Source organism: Ambystoma mexicanum, chromosome 7q, assembly GCF_040938575.1.
Source record: "Ambystoma mexicanum isolate Mex_15411 chromosome 7q, UKY_AmexF1_1, whole genome shotgun sequence".
NCBI lineage: Eukaryota > Metazoa > Chordata > Amphibia > Caudata > Ambystomatidae > Ambystoma > Ambystoma mexicanum.
In genome coordinates this window covers 328619342-328638651 of record NC_090941.1, presented here as the reverse complement: position 1 = coordinate 328638651, position 19310 = coordinate 328619342, and the positions used below count along the sequence as shown (strand labels likewise).

Below are 19310 nucleotides of genomic sequence, written 5' to 3'. Positions count from 1 at the left end.
ACCTTCCTCTTTGCTTCTGCTTTCTCTCTCCCTCTCCCCTGCTACAACTGGTCCACTGTCTGCGATCTCGGTCCTGGGCCCTTCCACTCTCCACCTGCACTCCCTGTCAACCCCTGCACTGGGGGACTGTCTCAGTATCCTACAGCCCCCCCTTGACGTTTAAAACCCAGTTGCACTGTCCTAGCTATGAAATAATTTACCGACCGAATATATAAAATGAATAATTTTAATAAAGATCTGATGGTGAGACTAATTTCATTTTTTATGTTTTTCAAACAGGTACTTCACCCATTATTGTCTGTGTCACGAGTACCAGACACCGGCGGATGGCTTTTATAACCGCCAGTTGCTTCTCCGCGTGAACAACGTTACCACGCTGACCATTTTATGGGACGATCGCCAAGTACAAGTATGCCCTTACGCGGTACTAACGGCTAGATGCAACATACAGACCGTTGTGGTGGCCTAGTGCCTCGTTGTTGGAACAGCCATGCGATTATCAGTGCGACCGAAGAGCTTATGTTATCGTAAACCAACACCCTGTGTACTGCACACGAACATCGCTTGCCTCAAGACGAACTATTTTGGATCGAGAGCAAAGAAAAATGAAAATCGCTGAATATTCTCTAAACATTTGATGTCCAATAAATGTACTTTGCCAAATGTACAATCTTGCAGTTTGCTTTTAAAACACAGTTTCATATTCCGAATTGTGGCGCTGTATTGTGAGATGATCTAAGACCCTGTGTACAGCAAAGGAACATCGCGTGCCTCAAAACGAACTTTTTGGAACCTGAGCAAATAAAAATGCAAATCGCTGAATATTCTCTAAACATTTGATGTCAAATAAATGTACTTTACCAAATTTACAATCTTGCGGTTTGATTTAAAAGTACAGTTTCATATTGCGAATTGTGGCGCGCTGTGTTGTGAGCTGATCTGTGTTGGTTTCCGGGTTCTGTGTGTAGTCGCGTAGAAGACACCTGGGCGCGTTTGCCTACGCGGCACAGTCACGTCACGGATAGAGGCGGGGAATATGAATGTTTTGATAAAGTCTGTTTCAGGGGCGGGGGATTTGATTTAGTGCCGCAAAAGCAAGTGAGCCAGGGCGATGGGGGGAAATGATAGGATTATCAGAAAATGGCGGCTGATTTCGAGTGCGTTAATGGACGAAAAGTCAGGTAAGGTCCATAGGAAAGTTTTCTACGATCTACCGAGTTATGCTTAAAAACACATGGCCGAACCGTAGGGACAATAAAAAAAAAAGTCCCGGAACTATCCTTTAAGTAAAACATTGCAGTCGTGCTGTCTGTTAGGATCTGCACTGACTGGTTGGATAGGAGGGGTTTGAATGCCCAAAGCGCTCTGAAGACTGCCAAAGTTCTAGCAGATTGATGTGGTTCTGAGCCACCGTGTGAGACCAGAGACCCTGAGTTGTGGGGTGAAGGTAGTGAGCTCCCCACCGTGCCAGGGCGGCATCTATTGTGACAACAGCCTGGATCGTAGAAGGGTTTCCCCTTTGTAAGATTCTCTCTTGTCCACCAGCGAAGACTCTGTACTAGTGTTGGTGTTAAGGAGAATTCTCTTATAAGGCTAATTTCCCAAACCTAGTGAGTCCCCCAGCAGCTTTGCTGGATTTCTGGGGTTTGTTTTTTTCTCTTGCTTAGTGTGAGACTCTTTCTCCCACTCTTAGGCATGATTTGAGGTATGTCTCTGACTTGTTATGTGCTTATGGGCTATGGGGTTTTCTTTTTACTCCATAGGGTATCATCTGTTTTTGGTATGTGTGTTACACAGCACCCTCAGTGCAGTAACACAGGGGTGTCATAGTGTCCCCCAAACATAGACTCCATACACTGGTACTGATTACTGTCTCCCAGGGCATGTAAAGTCACCATTGACTTTACTAGTCCAAAATTGTGAACAGAACCAGTACAAACCATCATATTGTGGAAGTACTGCAAGGGGTTAATTAGATTGCCCCTCGGTCTGTTTCCAAGGGGGCACTGTCCAGTCCCCCCTTGTCGAGTTTCTAGCTGGTGGCAGTGGTTACCACGCAAAATATTCCACCGGAATATTTCCTATGGGATTTTCCCATTGATTTTAAACGCACCACTTTTTGGTGCAATGTTAAAGATACTTCCGGTTTATTTATTTAATATTAAATTAACGGCTGGGTCTTTTTGCCAGAACACTTTTCTAAAATGACGTTCGTGTCCGTCTCTAACTCTGACCAAGGTCGAGCCCTTTGTTCCACTTTTTGACAGGCTTCTCCACAGAAGCCCTCCAAATGGTGCCACTCTGTCTGGGTTCCACAGGATGTGTGGGGAGGGGAATTGGCACCTTGGACTGTGTTGCCTTAGCAACTCAAGTTGCACTCTATTCTGATTGGCCCAGTGGTGAGCCACCCGGCTCACCACTTAGCATGTTTGAGTGAGGCTGTTGAATGGGGGTTTTTCTGCATAAAAGCAGGGCTTTTTGGGACTGGAACTTCAGAAGTCACCACAGGACCTAAGAATCCGAAGAGGGAAGAAGCTGAGCCATCTACAACGACGACACCACTTTCCCGACGACAAGAGGAGATCTTCTGCCGGAAGAGTCTTCTCCCTCTGAGCTGGTGGGATCAACCAGTTTGCCACTTCGCCTTCCAAAGACGTCTCTTGGTCGACTCGCCCGTGCCAAGCACCCCGGTGACCGGATAGCCAAGCTTCACCACTTTGACCTCGAATAAAAGAAACGCACATTTACCGACGAACTCCGCGGCTGGTCTCTTCCCTGGGCAGTGCAACGACTACAAGTTTCCTCCTCTACGGGATCTTCTCTTCCCCTGGTCGGAACCATGACTTGCATCCACTGCCAGGAACAACTGCCGCCGCTGAAGCTTCCTCTCTCTTTAAGGTACTGTGTTCCACCTGGCCTCCCTTTCTTCAAATTGCTAAAGGTGACCCTTAAATCCTTGGCTTTCCAACTGGGTTGGCTCCAGACCTTCTGACTTTACTTCTCGAATCACCCCATCCTCTTTTGAACACTCTGCAAAGACTTTTAGTGCATTTTAAACCGTGTGATCCTGGGCACATTTCGCTTTGCTCCATTTAAAGTGGGCCTGGCCTATGAACTTTGGCTCTACAGTGTATACTGCCTTCACTGACTTGCTTTGGACTTAGAAAAGTGTTGGGAACTGTTTTATTTTTATGCTCTGCCTTTTTCTCTCCCTTTAAACTAATTATTGGAGAGCCATCTAAGTTACGCGCTCACCTCTGTTTTGACAAAAAGTGTTGTTTTAACTTAGACTTGTCTAGTAATTGCTAGGGGAGGTGTAAATACTTTTCTGATTGTGTTTTGAACTTGCTTTTGATTTAGAGTGCTAGTGTATTTTCTAAAGTGTGTGTTAAATAAATAATTATATACTTTTGATACAAAGCTCTGGTCAGTGTTTGCTTGTTCCACTGTGTTTTTGGCCCTATTGTGTATACTCTATATACTGCCTTACTCTTCTTGAGAGAAGTCTGACTGCTCAGCCACAGCTACCAGGTAAATCTGGGTGGTACAGACTGCTACCAATTGGGTTTACTGCTTACTCCTATAGTCTTAATTTTTTTGCAGTGTTCCCCAAGGGAACTGCACAGGATTCTGCCTAACAGTTGGCAAAACGACCACTAGATCGTCCCACTGACCACTTGCCTGAGACCACTGTTTCGCCAACCATTCCTACATGGGTCGCATGCGCAGGCGCACATGGGGAAACCAGGTAAGTGCAAGATGCCATCATGCCTAGCAAACGCATAGCTTTGCGCACCCGATTTGGCGACCGGCCTGATATTGAGGAATTTGCAGTAACAAATTTCGAATTCTTTCCTCTGATGGAAAGGCCAACCCCTCTAGGGTATTTAGAACAGCTCCTAGTAACTGTTTTGAGGTGCTTGGCACCAGGCTTGACTTTTTCTCATTGATCGAGAAGCCCAATTGGAAGAAGAGGTCGATAGTTCTTTGGATGTTTAGTCTGCAAATCAGGGGGATTCCCCTGTAAAGAGCCAGTCGTCCAGGTAAGGGTACACTGGGATTGCCTCCCTGAGTAGATGCACCACCACCACCGCCAGTACCTTGGTGAATACCCTTGGAGCCGAGGCTATTCCGAAGGGCAGCACCTTGAATTGGTAGTGCTGGTTGTCTATCAAGAAACGCAAGAATCTTCAGTGCGCTGGGAACATTGAAATATGAAAATAGGCATCCGTCATATCCAATGTTGCCATGTAATCCCCCTTTTTTAGTAGAGGGATTACCTCTTGTAGTGTAGTCATGCAGAATTTTTGTGGCTTGACATACTTGTTTGCAGGGTGAAAATCTAATACTGGGCGCATTGTCCGATTTTTTAGGCACAAGGAAGTAGGTTGAATAAATACCCCTGTTTACCTGGTTAACCAGGACTTCTATGGCGTCCTTTGTTAGCAGAACGGTGATCTCCTCGCGGAGGATCTTCTGATGTTCCTGCGAGTGTACTCTATGTTGCGGAGGATGGTCGGGGGGCGCCCTAGCAACTCTATGCAGTATCCTCCGGACACTGTGGACAGCACCCATCTGTCCGAAGTGATCCCCTCTCATGCGTGGGTGAAGGTGGAAATGCACCCCCTACTGGGGATGCATGGGAGGGGACATGAAGCGGAACGTCACTGCTTGTTGGGTGGCGTACCACCTCTGGCGGGGCTGCCTCTACCCCTAGTGCGACCCCTGCGCTGCCCTCTGGGGTAGCCCTGTGAGGATTGGGATTGGTTGTTACCCCATGAGGTTCCATGGCTTTGGTAATAATGTGAGCCCCTTTGGGAACTTTGGCCCTGAAAGCGATGAAAATCGTTACCCCTTTGTCCAGAGTGTTTATTGGTGAGTTAGCCAAGAGATTTTAGTGCCTCGTACTCATCCTTTGCCGTTTCTAAAGCTTCCTACGCTGCCTTGCCGAATAGTACATTTGGCTCCACGGGCATATCTATCAGGGTTGCTTGGGTTTCCGGCTTGAACCCCGACTGCCTAAGCCAAGCGTGACGCTTTATGACAGTGCCCTCAGCGATTAACCTCCCAACATTATCTGCTCCATCAAAGTTTATTTTTAACATGCAGCCTGATACAGACCTTCCATCTGCTGCCAGCCAAGCCAACTGGCTCTTTAAGGGTTCGGGTGCAGAGGAAACCAAAGCGGGCCCTTCCTCCCACTGATGGCAATTGTAGCTTGCCAAAAGGGTAGCACTGTTGGCAATTCGTGCCTGATAGGCTGAAGTGGAGGCAACCTTTCTCCTCAGAGCATAGACGTTTACTTTCCTTATCAGGTGGTGCTTCCGAGGAAGCAAGCGGTGTACCTGCCCCTCTTTCTGGTGGTTGTTACGACCAGGGAATCTTTAATTGGCCCATAATGTACATGGGATCGGAGGGTGCGACACGGAACAATTTCTCGACTCGCGGATTAACCGCTCGAGTGAGCTTTGGTGTTTGCAGCGAGGGATCAATTCTGCGCTGGATGGATTTTAACAAAGGGATAGCCTGAATAATGGCTTTCTTGTCTCCTAGGATTTCTTCAGCGAAATCCCCGTCTTCCTGGACACCCTGTGCGTCGATACAAAAATGGGCAGCTGCCTTAGCCAGTACTTCATTGAGGAGGGGTTGGTGGTCTGCAGGCGATTCATGCACCGGGGGTCTTTAGCAACCGGGGAGTCAATGTTGTAGGCCTCATCCTCCTCCTCCTCCTCCTCCTCCTCCTCCTGGTCCTCGTCATCCCCATAACAAGGGTCACCCGCCTGGTCATCAACAAATTGAGGTACTGTTTCATCACAATATGAATCAGGGTGGTAAGGTTCCACCACGAAGGGGTCTGTGACCAAGCACTGAAAAGGGGCTTCAGAGTGGAGTTTCTTAGCAGGGGGTTGATAGGACTCCAGTGTTGCCTTGGACCCAAAAGGGGCAGAGGCAGGAGGGGTGCTGGAGTAACTACAAAAGTAGTTAGGGTCTTTCTCATATAAGTTAGCCATGAATGTTAATCTTTTCATGACCCTGTCAATGTCTGCTGAGCTCCATTCTTTGGAGCTAGGAATAACAACAGGTTCTAGGTCCTCATCAGTGCCCATATCCTCAGCAGTGGGAGGAACGATTTTAGTTTTTGTGGTAGGTTCTGAAACCTTAGCCTTACCTGTCTCCTTTGGGGACTTCTGTTTCTCCTTATGAACATGGGCACCTGAAGATGTTTTCTTGTGTTGTTAAACCCCGCCCCCATGGCTATAGGAATGTTTAGCTGATTTTTTATGGGCCTCCGATGGTTTTGACATATTGCGTCGAGTTTCGGAGGTGGGATTCGAAGAAGGACGTGTAGTCTCAGGAGTGCGGTCAGATGCGACGCGTCTACCCTCTTCAGCGTGCCGAGCGGTTTCGTCATCCGACGATTGGGCCTCGGAGCTGTTGATCTTGCAACACCCTGATCATCCGAAGACGGGTGGGTTTTGTCATGAGGCGAGCGGGAATGCCCAGAGGATAAAGATTCATTGGACCGCTCTCGTGGTGTCATCTGGCGCCGATCGCTCGACTGGCTGTCAAGTCACGGCTGGGGCTGATGTGCTTAGAGGTGGTATGATGTGAAGCGCTCTTGCCGCTGGGTGTTGTCCCCACAATGTGGCTGCCGGCCATTCCTTCGGGGTCGGGGGCATGCGCACAGGTGTCTGAAGTCACCCCTTTGCCCTTGCTGTCCGAATCGGCGGCGTTGCTGCCATCGCTGAATGTCCCTTCTACGTCCATGGCCTCTAGTTATGCCAATGCCAGGGTGCCAGGCGCCACCACAGTGGCTCTCAGAAGTCACCAGTGCTCTATGCACGAGGACTACTTGGTCTGTGGCGCTTAGAAATCTGTGGGTATTAAGTGCGTTATAAATAACCAATCATATCATTTACCGTAATAATGCATTAGACACCGGCTACAGGATTTAGAGGCCTCTGCCATGCAGTGTATGTATGCTCCCAGGACCAGCTTTCTTTCTGCATAGTTGTATGCTATGCTACTGTGGGTTCTTAATGCTAGTGGGTTAGTGGGTTCTTAATTGCTGTGTGAACCGCTATTCTTTCTTAGGTTTGGTATTGTATACTATGTTATATTTGTATGCTGCTCATGCTATACTATATCATATTAAGCTACTGGGACATGTAAAGCAATGTTGGCTTGTTAGGTACCATGTTGTTTAATGTTAAAACGAAATTGTTCCTTTTAATATACGCCTTCCCTTTATTTGGGGGTGGGGGCCGGGCCCTCCAACAGACCCTTGTTGGCATTCCACCCATACACATAGGTGTCCCTGTTGCATCCTTGAGTTGTGTTTCCCTTTCCAATTCCAATGTTGGTTTACTACTCAATGCGTTCATAACAGACTCTGAATGCCTCCCCATATCTAGATAAAAAGAAAGGCTTTATGGTGCAACCATTATTAAGCATTGAGAATTCTGCTCACTTTGAAATATTTATTGGATAAACATGCCCCTTGCTACTTTCACAGCTCACCCCATCACAATTTCCCACATAATAGCCATTAAGAAATGCTATTAGACAGAAGGCTGCTGCTGTTCTGCAAGAGAGGGAACAATTCAGCGAAAAGACTGGCCCATTAATATTTAACTGAAAATAGCTTATAAATTACATGTCTGCATAGAGAAACCACACTGTTAAAAGCGGGGTTTCAACTTTCATCTAAAGAGCGGGGGAAAGCTCTATTGCGCCACAGACATCACCAGTCCGGAAATTCTTTAGCAATTTGCATCCTCCAAATGAAACAAGGAATACATCAACACATCACAAACCATCCTCTATTGTTTGTTAGCTCAATTGGACAATTTGTATACAGCCTTTATGGACCTGGACGCTCTACTCCTTTTTTTGTGACAGACTATTGATGGCTTACCTCCTAGCTATTGGGGGATGCTTCTTCTGCGCACATCATATCTTTGTTACAAGCCATGCACTGTATTTATATGAAATATACTGTGTTTATTGGTTTTTCGTCATCTTTACCTTGTTTCTTTTTGCAGGCAGGTTGCTGTTCAAGTATCCATTCTAATTTCTAGTCAGGCCTTAGCGCGGAGCTACCGGCAACAGCCAGCCAGGCGAGCCCATCCCTGTGGGTAAGTAACCACTGGTGACTGTATTTCTTCAATGCAGTGCAATGTAATGTGGTCCTGTATCGCACACTGAAACCACTTTGGCAGACTTTATTATGCACACCTGTTGTCTCCCCCCAGAAGCACGGCCATCCTACGCTTCAGTCCAGCCTATAAGCAGCACAGTGACCAGGCAGAACTCCTATCCTATTCCTCCTCTTTCAATCAAGCCAAGTTTGTTTTTTTTATTGTGAATTTACATTGCATCCAGACCTAATGTGTGCTAGGGCAAAAGGAAAACCTGGATTATACCCCTCTCAAACAATGGGGTGGAAGGTAGGACGATTACACAAACGTGTGCATTTGTGTGCATGCAGCAGGAATTCACTTGGTATATGTATGTTGCTGCATGCACCCTTGGTGTTTTTCATAAGTTAATTACAAGGCAGCTTTCCTTTTTGGCTACTGTTGTTTTTCTGAGACGTCATACCATAATACAACCTCCAGGCCAGGAGAAATAACATGAATGCATCCAGTTCATTTACCATGCCATGGGACTGGATTACTGTTAGACTCAGCATTTTATAGACCCAGCTGGATATTGTTCTCTTTTTTGGGAGGGAGGTTATGGTGAGGCTGGGGAACAGTCAAATCTGAAAATGCACTTGTTTCCTCTTAATGAAATGATATTTTGGATGTTGGCAGCCAGGTTACTTAGACCTACTGTGATAAAGGTAGGAATCTGATGCACAATTAAGCTAATTTTATTTTTCGGAGAGAAATGGATTTTAATAAAAGAGGGAGGAGCAGAAAAACTACGAGAAAAGAAGAAAAAGCAAATTGAAGAGGAAATCCGGCAAAACGAAAGAATTGAAGATCTGTTTAAAGGCCAGACCATCAAAATGTCACGTGGTATTGCAGGGAGAAAAGTGGACGAGGGTGACCAGCCATCTTCTTCAGGTACAAGTGTTAAACCTGGTTCTTCACTGGACCCATCAACAAGAGCTCAAGATGTGAGAAGACTAGAAGCCAGAGTATCTGCAGTTATTGGAGACATCTCAACAGAGGCAGATGCTGCAGCAACTACAAAGTCAGCAATCATTGAAGGTGCCCCCCGAGAGGAAGTGTCGGAATCAAGTCTGCCAGAAATAATTGGAGACATCATCATCCCCCCAAGAGGAAGTGGCAGGTACTAGTCATTCGGAAGAATCTTTATCTGCTTTACAACATACTGAAGACTCAGGGAACAGGGGTGTGAAGCGCAGAGCACCGAAAGATGATCTACAGGTGGCCGACTATTTGTTTCAGCGTCCAAAACCAGATCAACTTTCCTATTTCTTTCAGCACCATCCAATTCAACCTCCCAAACATAGACACATTAAAGCAAGGGTAGCCTTTTGGAGGAAAGATGGGGGAAAACGGTATTGGTTAAGTTACTCTGAAATAAAAAAAGGCCCTTTTTTGCATAGTTTGTTTAGTGTTTACTAAACGTGGAGAGAGGGGTCTTTTCATCAACGGGATGAAAAACTGGAGGCGTATTTACCAGCGCATTGTAGAACATGAGGCAGGCCAAGGTCACCAGAGGTGCAGAGATTCATATATGTTTAACTTTTCAGGGGTCGACATAGGCAGTTTACTCTTTCACCGACAGAAATTAGCTTGAAGTGAGCAAATCAGAAAAAGGAGAGACATATTGGAGTGCGTTATTGATGCTGTAAATGTCATTGGTTAAAGGGGGCTCAGTTTTCGTGGGTAATCAGAGTCCATGTACGAGCTGGATAACAAATAGCTGGATCATGGCAACTTCCTTGAAATCCTTCTGCTCCTAAGTAAATAACTGACCTCTAAAGGAACATATTGAGGCCATTCAAACCAAATCCCAAAAGAAAACTGGGCAAGGACGGGGTGCTTCTGTGACCTTCATGTCAAAGACTACAGTTGGGTATGTGACTGAAGCCATTTCCAAACTGATCAAAATAGTAATCTGTTAAGAAATAAAGGAAGCAGGAATATTTTCCATTCAGATAGACTCAACCCAAGATCGAGTGTTACTGATCAGTGCTCTATAATGATTAGATATGTTACAGACACTGTAAATGAATGCCTGCTAGCAGTAAACAACTGCACTTTGTCTACTGGAAAGGATCAGTTTGAGTTGGTGCAGAGTGTTATTAAAGATAATGGATAATGGTCTTGACCCAAATAAGTGCACTGGAAATTCTACTGATGGTGCATCCATTTTTCAGGGCCAGTGCAATGGTCTCACATCCTGGCTCAGTAAGGACTCCCCTGGTCTAATACATGTCTGGTGCTATGCACACGCATTACATCTTGTACTTGTAGAAGGGACACAAGCATCAAATGAATCCACGTCTTTGTTTGGCCTGTTAAACTCCTGCGCCGTTTTTTTCAGGGAGTCCTACAAAAGGATGGATGTGTGGCGTGAGCTGTCTGTGGAAGGCTGCACAATCCAAATAACAGGAGAAACAAGGTGGTGGGCAAAGGATACAGCACTACGGAAAGTTGTTGGCTCCTTTAATAACCCAAACAAAGCAATGTTCAATGATGTGGTTGCTGCACGCAATAATTGTGGCTCAAATACAGATAAATTCAATGCAAACGTCCGTTACCAAGCTTTAAACTTTTCTGAGGCTCTGTGCAAATTCTAAACAGTGCTCACAGGCCAGTTATATCTCAGAGTATGTAATTCGACAACCCCATTATCTAAGTACCTCCAGACAGGTGGAATGGACATCCTCCAGGCACAAAGAATGATCTCGGACACAGAGATGTCTTTATGGGAGGGCAAAAGGGGCACTTGCCCCGGGCCCCCACCTTGAAGGGGGCCCCACAAGGCTCCATGATCTTTTGAAGTCAGTTTCCATTGTTGACCAAACATAAATGGCACACATTGGGATATTTTATGGCATGCTGCTGAGGTTAAACCTATTGTCTGTCTTTTGTTGATGAGAACGTTCTGCTCTGATTAATTCATCCTTTAATGCTTTCTGTGTTCACTGTATTGTACATAGTTTGCGCTTTCACTATAGCACACCTCCTGTAGCATTCTCACCTTTCTGTGGGGACCCTGTTGATCATGTACATCAGCCAAAGTTGAAATGCATATCGATACATTTGAGAGCTGCAATGGTTCAGATGATAGTTTAGTGTGCTAAGCACTCATTGCAGCGATGTCTGTGTTCATATGCAAGATTACAAAATCAATTCCAGCGAGGCCGACTCAGCCTTTCCTATGTCTGACGTCAATAAACCTGCATGTATATGTACTTTGTTTTGAAGCACAGCAGGTGCTATTATTGGCAATGTAACTGCACCAGATAGCAGTTGCTATAAAAACAAAAAGCATCAGTATGGTGACAGTCTATCAATTAGAAATCTTTTTTTTCAGAAAAGTAGGCAGCAACCCCTAATGATGAGCATAAGTGGGAGTCTGGAGAGGCGATTAGGTAACCATATTCAAGACTGTGAAACCAAGGCATTCATTCTTGTGTCCTGGCGTGCTTTGTTAGCAGATGATAGTGATCCTGGACAAATCATCTTATATCACTGACAGTACTGCGCTGTGTTCTGTGAAAAAAGGTTTGCCTTCTCACATGCTGATGGCATTCTTTAGCCCATTACCTGATCTTTCCTTTTAAATAGGCCATTTGAGTGGGAAGGGTTCTACACAGAATAAAGTAACCAGATATTGCAGGCCTCTGGCAAGCACATTTTAAGTTCTGCTCATTTGACAGAAAAACAGTTCTATTTTTTGTCCAATTAAAAGGTTTATCTGCACTTTTATAAATAACTATTTCACAAACCTTTGTTTTTAGCGTATTTAAAGCTTTAAAATACAAACGAGCAATCCAGATAAAACCTTTTTAAGATCACATCAGTTAAACTGCTAGTACTTTAATACTTCCCTTGATGATGAAGACAATGAAGCTAGAATCATCGCCGTTTAGCATAATACGCTTCTATAAAAATTTGTTTTAAACAAACGTTCATGTTGGGTCATGCGATTTGTGTACTTTCCATTTCACTTCTATAACATTGCATTGTCATAGTTCATGGTAAGAACTTGAAAAGAACATGGCAGAATTTGCAGAATGGGCCGAATCCCAGCATCACTGCCTAACCAATGTTTGATCCTCGTCTCATTTAATCTCATATTGCCTAATCTGTTAAAATTACCAGTCCCATTACCTTTCAAAAATGTCACCCTTCAGAGTGATTTTGTTCTCAGGGTATGGTCTTCAAAAAAGCCTCACACTTGCTTTCAATGGCTAGTGTTACTTCCCCTATAATAATAGTGAGCATTTATATATTGCACACAACCACTTATTTCTTTGCTCTACAATGGAAACACTACTTGAAAAATATACCCTTTTAATCTCAGTCTCAGACACCTTCCTAGAAGCTTCTAATCTTCATTCACTATCTATGCTATATGGGTAGCTTTCTTCTTGCTTCCAATTGGTCTCCTGCATCCATGCTTAAGCACTTTTGCATTATGTGAGGCGGCTAATCCGAGTTGCCTATTCTGGATTATTTGCACCTTTTCATATGATCTGTGTCCTGCATTCATACTATGGTATACCTTCCTCGTGGCTGCTAGTGATGAAGTGTTCTGTACCTATGCTACAACACAAGTACCCCTATTGTGGATTGCTAATGTGTCCTTGAAATGCTACTTCTTTATCATTCTGATTAAAGCAAGAATAAAGAGGGTGATGGGATTGAAGGGGAGAACCTATGCTTATTTTGCGAGGCATCACATCAAGCTATGTGTGATGATCGCGATGGGGGTTGTGGGGGTGACGTAACCAGATATTCAGACCCCTTAATTCATTTTTGTTTTGTGGAGGGGGGGCCCCACAGGTGTCCCTGCCCCGGGCCCCAAAAATGCTTAAATGCCCTGCTCGGACACTACAAAAGCGCTTGCTGCACAGTCAAGAAATTTTGATTCTATGTTTTCTGCAGCAGAAAAATTTGCAGAACGGGCCAACGTGGCTTTGGAAGAGAGAGGCTAAGATAAAGGGGTGGAAACTGCACTTCCAGAGGGGAGAGTGTCCCACAAAAAGAGGATGCCTGGAATGAATGCAATGGATGAGCCAATCACCTTGGCTAAAGACCGGTTTAGAGTTACTGTACATAATGCCATTATAGACAACATTCTTCAAAGCCTAACTAGTCGTTTTAAAACCCACTCATCTCTTGCCGCAGATATAGCATGCCTAGATCCCAAACATTTCAATGAAAGTCTACCCGACAATGCTCTTACAAATATTTGCTCCTTGCTCGAAAGACTGGATGACTCCATAAAGCTACAGGGGTTAAGGGAAGAACTCTCAGACTTTGCAAGCAAGTGGACTAAACTGAGGAGAACACTACCAGAAGAGTATGCCTTTGAAGCCCTACATAGTGAAGATCCAGCACTACAAGATTTTGGAGAGCTACCTTTAGTACAGAAATGCAATACATGCTGTAACTGTGCAATATGTTGCTATGCAATTCTAAAAAGGTAAGAACGTTTTAGTAGTGCTTACCGGCAATTTTATTTGGCATACAACTTCATCTTGACCTTATCTTGCACACAGGTAGCATGTGAAAGAAGTTTTACGAAATTGAAGAATATTAAAACCCGCCTAAAAAACCGCCTCTGCCAGGACAACCTTGAAGCCTTTATGCTCATGTCTTTGGAGTGGAATGTGCTTGCCCAATTGCAAAATCCAGACATAATCGACCTGGTTGCACATAAAAGTGCATTGTTGCAGGAACTCTTGATTGAACAATTTCCAGGATTTTCATAAAGCTAGAAGCAGGATTTCCAGCTTCATAGGATTTCCAGGAGCTGTGAACCCTGACACAGAACTGTATGCAAAGTTATGTTATTTTATGAGCTGTGTTGTTATTGTGTCATCATTTGGCTGTACTGCTTATTAAATGTAACTCTATTTTCATTATTGACATGCTTTGAGTCTGGTTCTGCAAAATAAGTATTTTATTATGTGATGACGTTATTAAAAAAAAAAAGAAAAGGAATGTTATCACTTTCTTAAGCGTTTATACAAAACATAACACGCAACAGACACATGAACCCTCCATAAATAGCATTTTCTGTAAAGTCGTGAATTGACGCGATTTACGGATGATGGTTTGAGGGCTACTTTTTTTGAGGTGAGGGGTGGGCCACTTTTTGTGATGAGGGGTGGGCCACTTTCTTTTGGGTGTCCGGGCCTATTTCTTGCCCCAGTCCGACCCTGCCTACATGGTTCATTTAACATCGAGGCACTGTGATTATTATTCCTTAGTCGATACTCATTAAACCAACCTCTGAAGGATTTTAGCCAATATGATAGCTCAGCCGGTTGAGCACTCGTTGCTGGGATCTGTGCGTGATCTGTTGGTTGCAGGTTCGAATCCCAGCAAGACCAACAGAGCCTTTCATCCTTTCAAGGTCGATAAAGGAGTGCCGACATCGGTTTGGTGGCAATTGGGAAAAATATGTTCTATGTACAGTGCTTTGCCAAAAGCCCTATATAAATAACCATTTGACCACGAGATTAGATATAGACTTTAGCATGGAGTCCTTGCCTCTCTGCACTGTTGTATCATAACACTGGCATACCATTAGGTACGAATAGCTCCAGGAAACGAGGACTTTAACATCAGAAGACAATTCTGCTATCGAAACTCAAAACCGAATACAATTCATGCTTGCTTTACTATGTAATTGGCTAGGTTTTTCTGTTTTCAACATTTAAATATATACAGTAGAGATCCAATGGCCAGACAGAGAAATAATGAAAGGTGTATTCTGTCAATATGCAGAAAGCTACTGCATAGTAATGATTTCCATACAGTTTTTGCACACACCGGCTGGATGTCACATACATTTAACTCTCTTGCAAAGGAGAAAAGTAATGTTTACTCTCTTTCAATCACATTTACTCTCAAAGTTTAAAAATAAGGAGTAAAATACTCCCACCACAAAATCTTATCTGGAGGACAGTGTGTACCCTTTTCAGTTGCGGGATAAGAATTTCTGCAAAGTCTCAATAGAATTTGACCGGGAACCCTTCACTCCCATGAGCTTCATTGGTTTGTATGGATGTAATGGCGTGTAGAATTTCCCCCTCTTCTATCGTTGCCTCCAACCCGTCACTACTATCCCCTGCCAAACTCAGCAGTTTCACTAGGTTCACCAGATCCGTAGCTTCCAATTCTGAATATGTGCCCTTAGTTGTATAAAGCTGTATATAGTACTTTTGGAATACCTTGTTTATCCCTTGTTGTGACAGTACTATATTACCCTCCTGATCTTGCATCTGGGTTATCGTAGACCTGAGATGTTTTTGCTTTGTAAGCCATGCCAACGGGTGGCCCGGCCTGCCTTATCCCCTTTCCCATGTATTTTCATAGTGTAATGACTATGGTCAAATTTGGACAGACTCCTGTTTTTCCTTGTGAGACCTCATTGCCTCTGCTAGTTCGTCTCCTACTTGAGCCCCTTTTGCCAGGTCGCCTTCCAGGTGCTGGATCACCATCTCTTTTCCTTTCAGGGATTCACTTAAGGTTTTTCTAACTCCCATCATCTTGGACATACATATCCCTCTCATTCTTCCCATTGTATGCCTACATCAGCCACTTATCCTTCATTCAATTAAAAAAACAAAGTTATGGCCTCCCTCGGTGTCATAGAAATGGCTGCATCCTCCAAGGTCCCTGTCCCCAACCTCCATAGCGAAATGGTAAACCTCCTCAGTGGTCCTCTAAGGGACGTTACCAACAGATAGTGGTCCGAGATAACTCTTCCTAGACATTTGGTGCCTGTAAATAAGTAAAAATGTTCCCTCCCCACAAACAAGTAATTCGATCTGGAATATGAATCGTGAACACAAATGAAATGGATAACCCTTTTCCCGCCTTTGAGATTCCTGCCACAGTTATACCAAATCTAGGTGTGCAGTGACCTAGCATAGTGTCTCAGATGCTGGTTAGGAAGGACCCATCTTCCCTGTCCAATCCAATTCTTGATGTAGAAAACAATTGAAATCCCCCTAACCCCCAAATATACAAGTCGGACCTGTAACCTCCAACCATTTTCAATACTGAAGGAAAATAGTTCTCATCATCCGTGTTGGGGGCATACGAATGAATATACGACGCATATATCCCTCTCTTCCAGCTTGCCTACCAACGCTATAGTCCTGCCCTCAGTGTCTGCCAGCGTTCTCTCAACACACAAGTATGGAAATATTTTGAAAATAAATCACATTTACTTTTTAGTTGCTCATTTCACAAAATGCCATTATTCAATTTAACTCAGAAACATACCTCTGGTTCAACCAATCCCATCCGGATCTTTTGATGCTGGATGTTCGAAGCATCTAAAGTAATTCTCACTTTAACTTTGTCAAACATATAAAATGTTGTACCTTCAACAGTAATTGTTGGGATCTAAGAGAAACAACGGTTGTGATTTAAAAAAAAGTACATTTTGTGAAATCAAAAACTTTAGCAAAGTCACTGTCACCATCATTGTGCTTTAATATGGTAAGTGTGGCAATCCCATCACTAAACCAAGATTTCTAAAACCAATTTACTGAGGAGACCTCATTTTCATCTAATAATTAACTTTCAGCACAATTTTGATCCTGTACTCTGCATTTTCATCAGTTGTAGAGGAGGCACTACCAGTGTAATTAGGGATTATATCTGAAAAATATAGCTGAAAGCACTTCTATGTGATAGTTGGTGTCCTTAAAACATAGATCAAAGCCGAGTATAGGTAAATTATGTTTACAATATCAGTGTAATTCAACATTTGGTTGCACTGTTTTTAAACAGTGGTTTGAAAAGTTAACAGAAACAAAACCAGATGACCAATTTTTGACCATGCAGCAATTACATTTTTTTTTTTAATTTAGCTTCATTGGTTTTGCGAGAAACAAAAAGAAGCAAACAGTATTCAAACAAGATCATACGTCTAAAAGAGGTACAAGTCGAACAAATGGTGCATAATAAAACAGTATACTAGAATCTCTTGGTAGTGCGACAGTCCCGATTATCTGGAAGTATTTCATTGACTGTTCGCCATAACCCATTCCCATCCCTCCCCCCCCCACTTGGGTTGGTGTACTTCACGGGTACAATAGTTTGACAAAAGTATTAGTATCATATGATTGACACAGTGTCACATCCGATAGTACCATGGTCGCTGGAAATGAGTCTCATCCTTTGTAATGTTCCTTAGGTGTAGCATCATTCGGTGAGGTTTTTGGGGGTCCCTCTGGTTGGGAGTCGTAAGTAGGTGTGATATATGTATTCTTGAAGTCCATCCATAGAGTTTCGCATTTCACCGATTTATTGTGCAGGGAGGCAGTGATTGTTTCCATCACATAAATGCACGTGGCCAATTTAATCCGCTCGGTCTTACCAGGAACCTGGGGGGATTTCCACTTGGTCGCTATTAGGGTTCTCGCAGCCAGTAATAGCTGGGGAGCCAGGCCTTTGACCCGAAACCAATCCTCCTCGACTCTTTCAAGGCCAAACAGAACAAGGTGTGGGTCAAGTTCTCTATGGATGTCATCCACTTCTTTGATCCATCCCAGGACTTCAGTCCATAACACTTTGATGTGCGGGCAGCTCCACCACATGTGCCAGTAGTTGGCATTTTCTCTGCAGTTTCTCCAGCACTTTGGGCTCATGGACTGGGACATTTTGGAGAGTCGAAGCGGATCGTATTGCCATCTGTGTAGGAGTTTTATTGCATGCAGCTTATATTGGTTGGATATGGAGGATTTAGGTGCAGATCTGCACATTAAGTCCCATTGTTCGGGAAGTATCTCTTCGCGAGGACTTTTTCCCATCTGGCCCTAAGGGGTTCCGTAGTCCCACCGCCTGCTCCCAATAGCGTTTGATACATTATTGAAATAAGGCCTTTCATTTCTGTTCTAGAGTCTAGGAGTTTCTCAAAGGCGGTAAGATCTCTTCTCAGTTTTTCTCTCCATTCGGTTCTCGTTAACACCCCTTTTAGCTGGATGAAGTGGAATGTCGATAGAGTACCTATCCCCAGTGCCGTTGTCAGGTCAGGTCAGGTAGTGTGATAAATGCATCCTTTCTCTGGAGTTGTCCCACCCTCTCCAGGCTTGCCTCGTACCATGACCGGAACCGGTCTAGGTTCGGGATTTGGTCATTTATGCCAGGAGACCACAAGTGACTGAGCGGGGATGGCCAGGTGGTAACCTCTCGCATCTCTTTCCCAGTGCGCCATATAGCCCATATGGTGGTTAGTATGGGGTGGTGCTTAATTATCTTCTGGACCCGTTGGTATGGCGTCCACAGCCACTCTGCCACTGTGGCGGGGGACAAGTAGTGGTTGTCCATCTGGACCCATTGCAGGTGTTTGTGGTCCCTGAAGTGTGGAATTAGGACACGCAACTGAGTGGCATTGTAGTATTTTCTCAGATTGGGAAGACCTAATCCTCCCCTATCCTTGGGGAGAATAAGTGTGTCGTAAGAGATCCTCGGTCTTTTTCCCTGCCAGAGGAACCGCAGCATGATCTTTCGGGCATCCACGAAGAATTTTTGGGGTATCTCTATCGGTAACATCTGAAAGGGGTAGAGGAAACGGGGGAGGCACACTATCTTGACGGCATTGATGCGCCCCAGCCAAGAGATTGTCAGTTTGCTCCATTTCTCAAGGTCTCTCTCGAAGTTTCGAAGGAGCGGGGGGAAGTTGGCCTCATAGAGGTCATCTAGGGTTTTGGTGATCTGTATGCCCAAGTATCGTAATGTCATGTGTTCTACCTTGAGCCCTAAGGGGAGGAACTTGGTGTCATTATCATCTGGGGTACCTTGGAGTGGAAAGAGTATGGATTTGGACATGTTTACTTTAAACCCAGAGAACCGGCCGTATTCTTCTATTAGAGTTAGGGCATGGGGGATGGAGGTCGTAGGTTTAGTTAGGTGAAGAAGGATATCATCAGCGTACAACCCTGCCTTGTATTCCGTCCCTCCCAGCCGTATTCCCTCTATTCGGGGGTCGTTCCTTATTTTTTGGGCTAAGGGCTCCAGGGAAAGTGCAGACAGGATCGCGGAGAGTGGGCATCCCTGTCTGGTCCCCCGTTGCAATTCAAACCATCTGGAATATTCCCTGTTCACAAATATTGATGCTTTGGGAGAGGT

General features: G+C 44.4%; 1 protein-coding gene across 2 annotated transcripts in view; it reads right to left on the bottom strand.

The window, feature by feature from the left end:
* The window catches only part of DIS3 (DIS3 homolog, exosome endoribonuclease and 3'-5' exoribonuclease), an 859785-nt gene that overhangs the window by 76424 nt on the left and 764051 nt on the right, over nt 1-19310 (bottom strand). For both annotated transcript variants that reach the window (XM_069639429.1, XM_069639430.1), the window contains one exon: nt 16458-16580. In XM_069639429.1, the coding sequence (XP_069495530.1) occupies nt 16458-16580 (123 nt within the window). The remainder of the gene's footprint in view (nt 1-16457; nt 16581-19310) is intronic.